The 11,992-nt window shown below is 40.6% G+C and overlaps 1 protein-coding gene across 1 annotated transcript in view; it reads left to right on the forward strand.

Annotated features, from left to right (window-relative positions):
* ank2a (ankyrin 2a, neuronal) overlaps window positions 1–11,992 on the forward strand; it is a gene marked incomplete at its 5' end in the record, with an annotated part of 138,413 nt that overhangs the window by 56,528 nt on the left and 69,893 nt on the right. Inside the window, 9 exons of the mRNA XM_084044841.1 lie at window positions 212–366; window positions 618–829; window positions 1,270–1,474; window positions 2,127–2,223; window positions 2,746–2,974; window positions 4,005–4,130; window positions 4,229–4,351; window positions 4,454–4,486; window positions 4,597–4,618. Coding sequence (XP_083900967.1) covers window positions 212–366; window positions 618–829; window positions 1,270–1,474; window positions 2,127–2,223; window positions 2,746–2,974; window positions 4,005–4,130; window positions 4,229–4,351; window positions 4,454–4,486; window positions 4,597–4,618 — 1,202 coding nt within the window. The remainder of the gene's footprint in view (window positions 1–211; window positions 367–617; window positions 830–1,269; window positions 1,475–2,126; window positions 2,224–2,745; window positions 2,975–4,004; window positions 4,131–4,228; window positions 4,352–4,453; window positions 4,487–4,596; window positions 4,619–11,992) is intronic.

The raw sequence follows: 11,992 nt of genomic DNA on the forward strand, positions 1-11,992 counted from the left end.
CTCAATAGTTATTCCCTTGTTTCACTGCACGCATTGCACACTCTTTTTTTTGGTGTTATTTTGTCATTGTTCTCTTTGAATAGAATGAAATTGCTATTCTTTCCCACCCTGTATCACATTACAGTAAGTCAGCCCCTGTTGTTGCCATACTGCTGACATTAAATGGTTTCATATCATATTATGTGACATAAACCCCGATATTTCTTTTCAGGCCTGTGATTGTAGAGATCCCCCACTTCGCTGCTCTGCGGGGGACAGAGAGAGAGCTGGTGATCCTGAGGAGTGAGACCGGGGAGAGCTGGAGGGAGCACCACTGTGACTACACTGAGGAGGAGCTGAACCAGATACTCAACGGCATGGATGAGGGTGAATATGTACCTTAATAAATAATTACAATCAATGTAAAGCTGTCCTGTACAATTCTGAAAATGTCACTTACACCCTTTTTGCTCCAAGCCCTCGATACAGTATGTTCATTCATCCAGAGACCCAATGCTAAGATCTAGGGCCAGATCTCACTGCTGTTGCAGTGAGGATGAAATCCCTCCAGGGGTCACTGGAGTGGTCCTTCCAGGGACCACTAAGGTTTATCTTATACCTCTGTTCTTCCCTTTCAGAGCTGGATTCCCCAGAGGAGTTGGAGAAGAAGAGAATATGTCGCATCATCACCCGGGACTTCCCACAGTACTTTGCAGTAGTATCAAGGATCAAGCAGGATAGCCATTTGATTGGCCCGGAAGGTGGGGTGCTGAGCAGCACCCTGGTGCCCCAGGTCCAGGCTGTCTTCCCTGAGGGAGCCCTCACCAAGAAGATCAGAGTTGGACTACAGGTAGAATAACGATTGTGAAGATAGGTGTCCTCATTGCTCAAAACTATTCAAAGGCCAGTTCAGGAACACTGAACCAGTGGACCACAAGGACCCCCAAATTATTACTACTTGGCCGCAGACCCCCATCTGAAAATAGTTTGTGCCAGGGACGCCATACAAGATCTGTGATTTTAAAATGTTTCAAAAATATTAAATAAATAAACATTTATATATATAAATATACATATTTTTGGGGGAAAATAGCCAATGTATAGAGGGTTAAAGTGTTTAAGACGTTAAAGTGTTTAAACTGATTTTAATGCTATATTATCTAAATTTGCTTGGGACCCCATGGAAAGAACCGTTGGGGGACCTTGGACCGCCCTTTTAGAACCACTGCACCAAAGTACATAATAAAGTAGTGGTAACAATATGAGACTGTTTCTTGTTCTTCCTCATAGGCACAGCCAATCAATATTGAGCTAGTGAGGAAGATTCTGGGTAACAAGGCCACATTCAGCCCAATCGTCACGCTAGAACCAAGAAGGAGGAAGTTCCACAAGCCAATCACAATGACAATCCCGGTTCCCAAGAGCCCCAATGATAGCGCACCCAATGAGTTTAGTGGGGAGAACACCACCTTGAGATTGCTGTGCAGTATTACTGGTAAGCAGAGTGCAATTCGAGTTACAGTATGTAGTTATAACAACATGTATTTCTATGTTGTTATAACTACAGTGCATACTGTACATACTATAATACAACATCTTTTGTACATCACAAGCCTTTGTCACCTCCCAGTCTTGTTTATGGTGACAGAGCATAAACATTTATTCTCCTGAATTTATGGCTCCTGAACTGACATTATCATACCCATGATGCATTGCATGAACATAAAGAACTGAGTGGATCCTATTTAATTGCAGCTTGTATTCAGGCATTAAGTTAGAGAGGGTTACATTTGGATATGGGTTTGGTGTGATTATGGTCAGTGTAAGGAGTGTTTAGCCAATGGAATTGCGTGGCATAAAACTCCCAGATTTGGAGCATGTAGAAACTGGTTACCGCTTCCGGGTCCAGGAGCCACAACCTATTAAACTATGTAAAAAGCAATTAAAATGTGTTGTTTTTTGTTGACAGGCATTTTATTTTTATTTATTTATTTATGTATGTATATATATATATATATATATATATATATATATTTATTTTATTGATTTTATTTTGTGTCCCCATCTGAATATTCCTGTTTTGTACTTTCAATACATTTAGTGAATCAGTACTCAGTCTGGCGATAATAGCAGCCTCTGTGTTTCAGGTGGAACCACTCCAGCCCAATGGGAGGACATTACTGGCTCCACACCCCTCACCTTTGTTAACCAATGTGTGTCCTTCACCACAAATGTATCAGCAAGGTAAAGTCTCCTCAGATGGTGTAACTATGCAGTGGTGGACAAACTACTCGAAACCAGTACTTGAGTTAGAGAATAGATAGTCAAATATTACTCAACTACAAGTGAAAGTTGCTCTGTCGAATTTGTACTTGAGTTAAAGTACTGGAGTACGTGCTTTTAAAAATACCTAAGTGTTCAGAAGTGCATGCTTAAAAAAAACACTTTTATTGAAATAGAGCTTAAGTGGCTGGCTAATTCATAATGTCAAAAGTATGTTTAAAAACAAATACTGCAGTGAAAGTCATAAATATCAAAAAAATACTCAAGTAAAGTACAGACACTCAAATAAATGTACTTAAGTACTGGTGCTCTACCACTGGGTGTATGTTACTATGCTTATTAGGTTCCCTGAGGGTTTGTCCATGACTGTTTATTGCCAATGTTTTGCCATTTGGCTTATATCTGCCACACAAAAGTGTGTGATCGATAGATTGCAATCAGTGATTGTTTGAAAGTTCCATTCTTGTTCATTCTAACCCATAGGTTCTGGCTGATAGATTGCCGGCAGATCCAGGAGTCAGTCAATTTCTCCACTCAGCTGTACAGGGAGCTTATATGTGTACCCTACATGGCCAAGTTTGTTATATTTGCCAAGACACTGGACCCCATCGAGGCCCGCCTGCGCTGCTTCTGCATGACCGATGACAAAATGGACAAGACACTGGAACAGCAAGAGAACTTTACTGAAGTGGCCCGAAGCCGAGATGTAGAGGTGAGGAGGAATAGGGCCTGATGGAGGGGAGAGGAGTGTGTCAGAATAGTGGAGGTAAAGCGAATCAGGAACTATGCAGAGGGGAGCAACATCCAATGAGAAGGGTAATAGGAGAGCAGAGAAATGTATTAAGAAGAAGCGAAAAAGTAATGTGTGAAACAGGATGCACAAATAGGACGATGACCTCAAAAGTAAGGCTTCAGTAGTATTTAGAAAAGAGACCAGGGGCCAGTTGCACCACCTCACACTAAGTTCAAACTTAGCCTAGTTATAGCTTAAATGGCTTTAAAAAAACATTTAGACCAGGGAAGTATCTGTGTCATTTTTAGATTTATTTTGCTATTCAAAAATAGTAGATCTACAAGCTCATAGCGCGGCACCGAGTGCCGTGCTATGAGCTTGTAGATCAGCTATTTTTAGAAAAATTGTGACATTTTGTGCAAATCTTTAAAGATATATTTATTAATTTTTAACATTTGTAAAATATTTTTGTTCCAGGGACCCCCAGAAGCAAAGATATGAATTATATATATATTCAAAGATTTGCACACATTTTCACGATTTTTCAAAAATAGCAGACTAGCTATGAGCTTGTATATCTGCTATTTTTGATTTTTGAATAGCCAAAGAAATCTAAAATGACAGAGATGCGTCCCCGGATTGAATGGGTTAAGCTATAACTAGGCTAAGTTTGAACTTAGTGTGAGGTGGTGGAACTGGCCCTAGAGGTGCAACTCGAAACTGTGAGGACGTTTTTTGTTAGTTAGCTTACTAGCCAGTTATTATCATTAGAATGCCAACTTGAATATCATGATAGAGGACCTGTGCGCAAAAACAGAAACATATTTCACTACAGTGCTAGTGATTTAACATATCATTGAAATGTAAAAACCTCATAGTCACTGCAAGAAAATGGCCAGCATAAGTTCTCATACTGCAGAGAGTGAAATGACAAAACATTATTATGTATGATTGTTTTATTTCCTATTTTATTTTAGATTGTTAAAACAGTTGTTATATTCTGTGTCAGGTGCTAGAGGGAAAGCCTATATACGCAGACTGCTTCGGAAACCTGGTGCCTCTTACCAAAAGTGGACAGCACCATGTGTTCAGCTTCTTCGCCTTCAAAGAAAACCGTCTTGCCCTGTTCATCAAAGTAAGGTTATGCATGTACATTTCTGGAATTTCTCTGTTTGAGACACACAATTCAGCATTCATGTAATTAATGGGCTGTGGACCTGACTTTACTGACAGATTCGGGACACAGCCCAGGAGCCATGTGGTCGCCTGTCATTCACCAAGGATCCACGGACTTACCGTAGTCTTAACCACAATGCAATCTGCAACCTCAATATCACCCTTCCAACATACTCTAAGGTCAATTTCAGTTTCATTCACTGTGTATACTTGTAAGTTCCACAAGTACGTGTTTGTTAATCAGTAATGTTTGTTATTTCTCTGTTGTATTCACTTCCTCAGGAGTCTGATTCAGACCAAGATGTAGATGATGAGGTAAGTAGTTTACATGATACTGTCGTCCCATGAAAATAATAATATTAATAATAATAATAATAATTATAACAGTCGTATCTAACATTTTTTTGCGGCATCCTTTCTTACAGAGTGAGAAGAGTGACAAAAAATGTAAGTTGAACTTTGATGTTTTCTATTAATAATAACAAAAATGATGTTTTCTATCTCGTAATAACAAAATGTATTTTAGTTGTGTGTCCTACAAAAACCTTTTGTCTCTAAGTTGTCATATTTTCAGGTATAAAAATAGACCATAAATGTTTGACATTTTCAATGGTTAGTATTGCTCATAGGGTCATGCAACATTTCTACGTACTGTATGAAGGGGTGATTTCATTTTGAGTTTTGCAAAACTGCAGGGAACCACAATTAATAATAGTATCCTGCAACAACATAATGATTATTTCAGTCCCGTAATATGTGCCAATGTTTGGCATAGAGTTCTAAATAATAACCTTCGCTACTACTAACAGTGTGTACAGTTACCTATTGGTCTCTGGCCGCTATGCTAAGGCTGATATGCATTGCATTCCCCTCTCTTTAAGTCCCATCCATGTTGCTCTTTAATTTATCTACAAAACTCTGCACCTTTGTATTAACTTTAAATGTAAAGATCAAAGGAATACTTTGGTGGGGTGGGGGGGGGGGTTTCATCAATTTTAAAGTGATTTTCAATGATCTTTCTGTGAACATTGTTGGACTCAACAAAGGATAAGAATATAAATATTCCATTGACCTTTCCATTTGTTCAAATAGCATGCCAATAGCATGCCAACAGCATGCCAACAAACTACCTTTGCTCTGCATGGAAATAACTTGACCCATACTTACAAACAATATCATGTTGTTTGCATTTGACATTTGTTGGTTTTGATTATATTTTCATAATTCTTTCTATATGATTTCAATCATTCTTATCCCCATTAACATATACTTTGAGTAGAAAAGCACATTTGACTTCCACTGAACTCAGTTCAGTTATTTGCATACATACATGTATATGTTTTAGTATGAACTATGTATTTCATTACATAGTTATTGTCTTCAGATGTCCCTGACTGATGTCATCTTTGTATGAGCCTCAAACAGCTACAGACCATATTCACACATCAGCCATTTTGTCTCCTGTGAATAGGTCATTGAGGTCACAAAGACATATCAGGAGCACTATGTAATCATAATTTTACACCTGATACCATATGCAATATTGTGGTGACATAGTGGTGACATCGAGGCACAAATGTGTCCATCTTTTATATTAAGTTGCTACAACTGTGTAAAAGATGTTCATTTTGATATTAAAAATTGGAATGCTTTGTCATAACAAATCAAATTCTAATGATAATAAGGTTGTGATTAATCAATCTCTAAAGGTTCAGATCTTTCCCCAAGTGTCATGTCACTATAATCCATTGAATTACTTTGTACTTGAGCAGTATACCCATATAATACATTCAGTCATTTAGTAAGTGGATATTTATTCATAGTTTTTCCTCTAAGTTAAACCCTACTAATATTTGAACTAGCTTTTTAATAGTTTTACTATGATTTCTCTGCTTTGACGTTTTAATTTGTAAGTAGACATGACTCTTCATGTCAACAACAATCTTGAGATATTTTGTTTGTTATGCCTCTGTCCATTGGATCCATATTCAGATCTCTCTGTTGTTCCCTTGGATTCTTTTTGTAGTCTACTTTCCTGTGTTCTATTATGGACATGTCAAACATGAACACCCAAGTTATTTCTTCTTCATATTCTATCATTTTGTTCCTCCTCTTCCTCCTCTGTTTGCTTCGCTTCTGCCATCGCTGCTCCTGTCCCTTCCCAATCTCTTTGGATTTGTCCAAATACTTTCCTTCTCAAGGCTCCTTTATCCTGTATCCTGTCAGTCTTCTTACTCTCTGAACTGAAGATGAATTTTAATGTCACTGCCCTGACTTGACCACAGTTTTCCGATGTCTTCTCTTCCCCTACTTCATTTCTCCCTTATGTTCTTTACCCTCTTTGGTTGTGAACTTGTTTTTTAAATGGAAGATGATGAAACCGAATCAACAGAGACATTCTCCACCAATCAACCTCTTGACCCTGCGACACTGGCAAGCCCAGACCTCCTCTCTGACGTGTCAGACATGAAGCATGACCTCATCAAAGTGACTGCCATTTTGACAACAGAGTCAATAGAATTCTCCACCTCAGCCGATGAAGCTGGAGTGAGAATGATTGCAGACACTGTATCAGGGGAGCCTTTTGAGATAGTAGTACAGTTTAAAGAGGAGCTGCATAAAATTGGAGAAATTCTGCGGGAAGGAGGTACTGTTAGCAGAGAGGACGGGGTATTACTCTCTGAAACGGAGGATGTTGTAACAAAAACGGAGACTCCCTCTATGATTATGGAACCTGTATTAGAAGAGATTTATACCGGGAGGAGGAGCAGTTCATTTCCTACATCTGAGGTCAGAGACACGTCAGGCATGGTCACACATCTCAGTATGGACATGGACCATTACTTAGAACAAAGACCTGTAATGAAAAGTGATTCTCAAGAGGACAATATCCAGGAGAGATTTGAGCAGGTTGTTCTGAAGCGTGATGGCAAAAGACGTCCACCAGATATCAAGAAACCAATTAGGAAAAAACTTAGAGATAGGGAACGCTCTGGATGCAGCATGTCTGAGGGGGAGTTGGAGAGGATGAGCTCTGAGGAGTCCCTGGATGGGGATGTTATTCTGGGGGAGACTAGCCTTGCACCTCCCCCAGTCCTGGAGCCACCAGAATCTCCTCGTGTAGTTGAGACATCTATTGGATCTATAAAGGATAGGGTCAGAGCTATACAGAAAAAGGTTGAAGAGGAGGAGCAAAGCCAGTTTTTTCCTCAGTCATCAGTCATTCAAACTAAATCTTTCAGTGCCACAAGGAAGATGGAGTCAGATATGCCAGAACTTCCTGAAATTCCTAAGTCTCCTAAATCCCCCCGGTCTCAGACAGAGAGATTGGAGGAGACAATGTCTGTCAGAGAACTAATGAAAGCATTCCAGACAGGGCAGGACCCTTCAAAAAATAAATCAGGTCTTTTTGAACATAAAGCCACGGCTGTTTTGTCTGGCTCACTTGTGAAACCAGAATCAGCTCTGTGCGTAAAAATACAAAGTCCTGAGATGGACAACACAGAATTTCCACCATTACAAACTCAAACTCCCACAATTTCCTTCCCACAGAGGGATGTTAAAACACTTGACAACATAAGGCTAGAGGAGCAAACGAAAGACTTGAGCTCTGAGGAATTAAATACTATTGGTCATTCAGAAGAAAAAATACAAAGTATAGATAAAGTGGAGAAAGAGTTGTCAGGGAAGGCCCTCAACACAATGCAGTTAGAAGAACCATGCAGTCACACTTATAGGAGGCTATCTGAAGACATGCAAATCAGCCCTGATCGCAGACCCTCTGAAGACTTCAGTGCTGACATAAAGGCTGAGCTTGAAGAAAGTCCAGAGTATCAGTTGTTCAAACAGACTTCAAAACCAGGGGATGAGAACTATCAGTTAGACTCTGACTCTGATGTGAGTCCAGCCTCTATCCTCAGCCCATGTATGAAAAATGATAGTAAGGATTTTGTCTCTCCGACTGAAAATCAGATGTCAGACAAGGACCAAAGCCCTGAGAGTCTCAAGCATGAAGGTATGGCTGTGTTTTCAGATGCCAGCATAGACATTAGACATTACAGCTCAGGAGAGAGTGATAAACATGAAGGGATGGCACTGACCCCTCAAATGAGCCCTGAGTTAACCTCCACTGTGGGAGTAGATGTTTATCCCTCAGATTCAGAGGAAATGAGTGTTATTGAGGTGACATTAGGATCTTCAACAATTGACAATGCACAAGAATTAATTCCTTCTCAAACTGACACTAAAATCATACAGGCCAAAGTGATGAAAAACACTGAAATTAACTTAGAGCCTCAGCTCCAAGAAGTACACATAGAGAAAAAAATAAAATACCTGGTAACACCGTCAGTAAAAGATATGTCAGGCATGTTGTCACTCCTAAATAGTGATTTGGACAAGTACCTAGATGGTAGGCCAGTTGCTATTAGGCAAACACAGGAGGATGTTGTCCAGGAAAATGTTGAACAAGTCATTCTTACAAAGGACAGCAAGAAAGAAATTCTCCCCATCTCCACTGATGAACATAAATTGTCCACAGTAGATGATACAATACACAAGACAGATAATGTGATAATGAGAGAAAATGAGACTACAGGCAATGCCATAGCAAAGAGTGAAGTTGGAGAGGCCAAAGAAATGACCCCAACCTCTGTTGAGTTGCCATTTGAAGAGGTCTGGGTAGAGAGAAAAGGCTCATATCAATCATACACAACAGTGAAGGACAGTTCGGGCATACTGTCAATGCTGAGCAGTGACTTAGGCCAGTACTTAGAGGAGAGGCCTGTGGTCAGAAGGCTTCCAGAGAAGGATGTTGTCCAGGAGAAATTTGAACAAGTCATTCTGACAAAGGACAGCAGGAAAGAGATTCTCAACATCTCCACTGATGAACATGTAGTGTCCACAGCAGAAAATACAATACACAAGACAGATAATGTGATAATGAGAGAAAATGAGATTACAGGCAATGCCATAGCAAAGAGTGAAGTTGGAGAGGCCAAAGAAATGACCCCAACCTCTGTTGAGTTGCCATTTGAAGAGGTCTGGGAAGAGAGAAAAGGCTCATATCAATCATCCACAACAGTGAAGGACAGTTCGGGCATACTGTCAATGCTGAGCAGTGACATAGACCAGTACTTAGAGGAGAGGCCTGTGGTCAGAAGGCTTCCGGAGAAGGATGTTGTCCATGAGAAATTTGAACAAGTCATTCTGACAAAGGACAGCAAGAAAGGGATTCTCAACATCTCCACTGATGAACATGTAGTGTCCACAGTAGAAAATACAATACACAAGACAGATAATGTGATAATGAGTGAAAATGAGACTACAGGCAATGACATAGCAACAAGTGAAGTTGGAGAGGCCAAAGAAATGACACCGTCTGTGGAGTTGCCATTTGCAGAGGCCCGGATAGAGAGAAAAGTCTCATATCAATCATCTACAGCAGTGAAGGACAGTTCAGGCATGCTATCAATGCTAAGCAGTGACTTGGACCAGTACTTGGAGGAGAGGCCTCTGATCAGAAGGCCTCCAGAGAAGGATGTTGTCCAGGAGAAATGGGAGGAAGTTGTTCTTCATAAAAAGGACAATTCTAAGGAGGTACAAGCCAAAGAATCAACCCCTTCTTCCATGGAGGAGAAGCCGTTTCAAGAGGTCCGGATTGAAAGAAAGATTTTGCACCAACAACCTACAATGGAGAAGGAAATGTCAGGCATGATGTCACTACTCAGTACTGACTTGAATCAATATCTACATGAGAGGCCTATGGAGTCCCAAAGCCATCCATTAGAGGATGTTGTTCATGAGAGTTGTGAACAAGTTGTCCTGACAAGGAACAGCAAGAAAGAATCTGTGACATTCTCAACAGAAAAGAAAGAGATACATATCAAAGATAGCATCATTGCAGATGTGGAGACTGGTTCTCAGAAAGATGTATTCCATGGAGTTGAGGCTCCAGAAGGTCAGTCAGGGGAGGTTGATTGTAAAGGTTTGCCCTCTGCAGTGTCACCATCTGATGATTCAGCAGCAACCTTTGACCAAAATGTCAGCAGTGTTGCTGTCTTTGAACCTGCCCAGAAAACACCAGAATTTGAGCACTTAGCATCCAGTAATACCACACCACAAAGACCTGTGGACCTACAGAACCTCCACAATGTGATTTCTGATGGGCCAGGGAGACGGTCTTCTCAAAGAGACTCGCTGGAGACAAGTCCTATCACAGAGGACAGATCCACAAAGACGAGCCCTGACTCTATTGAGCCAAGCTCCACTAGAGAATCCCCCAGTCCAGACTCTTTAGAAGGAAGTCCTACTCAAGAAAAGGATAAACAGTTCCATTTGTCAGGAAAGACAGCTGTGTTTGAGGATTATGCCTCCCAGCTTAAGTCTTGTTTTGCTTATGACAAAGATATTTACACAGATGACGATGAGCAGGGCAATATTCAGCACACACTCCAAGGGGAAAGTGGGAGTAAGGAACACTTAGCTTTTCTCTCATCAACAAGTTGTATTGATGGCGAAGTGAGTAGTGTCCTCAAAATGTCTGATTCAGCTGGACTTTCAACAGGCATATCACCCAGTACTCTCAGCAAAGATAAAACAGATGAGGATGAAGAAGAGGACAATGCTGCCAAAAGACAATTTACCCCAGAAGAGGATATGTTTATAATGGCTGCTAAGATCAAAATGTTTGATGAAATGGAACAGGATGCCAAAATAACCAACAACGGTAAATCCTCTGAGGTCTCTACAATGTCAGACATTGGAGATACAAAAGATGATGGTTTAGTGATAGATGGTAGCCTAGTTAAACAACCTTCATCCCACAATGTTGTAGAGGAAGTCTCGGAAAAATATGTGACAGAAATTATTCATGAACATGTTGAGGGGACAAATATTAGCTCAAGTACAGAAATAGGCTGTTTCAGTCAATCAGGTGAAATTATTTCACAATTCATTGCACAATTCAGTCTCAGAGAGGTGGAGAGGATTGATATAGAATGTGAAGAGTCTAAGAAAGAAAAAATAGAAATGGAAATTTCTGAAGATAAGGAGACTGTGGAAGCTTTAACAGCAGATGAGCATAGTGAGCCTGATGGCTCAAGTTGTATCAGTGAGCCTCACTTTCTTCTATCAAAATCAATAGAGACTGAGGAGGCATCCAAACCAGAAGCATGCACTGATGAACTTGACGCAGACAGAGTAGCTGCTGATAGTGGGGATGCAATGTTACAGATACATTCCTTGGAGAAAGATGTTGCTGTTGGAGAGTTAGTGCCTTGGAGTGCGAACCAAGAGGGTGAGGATGATGATGATGATGATGTAGCTTTCAATGCACGAGTTGAGGCAGAGGAACAGAGGATTCTGGGTCTTGTAGATGACAAACGGACACCTGACACAACACCTGGTAGAACTCCAACCGAAGAGGGGACCCCCAGCCCATTTCAGTTTCAGGAGGGAAAACTATTTGAAATGACCAGAGGAGGTGCCATTGACATGACTAGAAGAAGTTTTGAAGAAGATGGATATGCTTTCTTTCACATAGGGGAACACCCAGTTGATGAGGTTGTTCCAGAGGAGGCTGGAGAAGATCTAACAGATCACATTATGCTAGATTACAGTATTTCTGGAACAGAGATCCCCCTCCAAGAGAGCCAACCTTCATCTGTGACTAATGGTGCCCATGACAAAGTTCCAGTTCCTAAACCTAGAACTCTCATTAAACCCACAACTGATATTGCTGAAAGTGAACACCCACTCCTTCAGTCTGATCTTGGAAGCTCCACGGAGGTTCAGTTGGGCTCTCCAACTTCTTTGGTGAGC

The sequence above is a fragment of the Gymnoscopelus microlampas genome (assembly GCF_963454915.1).
Source record: "Gymnoscopelus microlampas genome assembly, chromosome: 2".
NCBI lineage: Eukaryota > Metazoa > Chordata > Actinopteri > Myctophiformes > Myctophidae > Gymnoscopelus > Gymnoscopelus microlampas.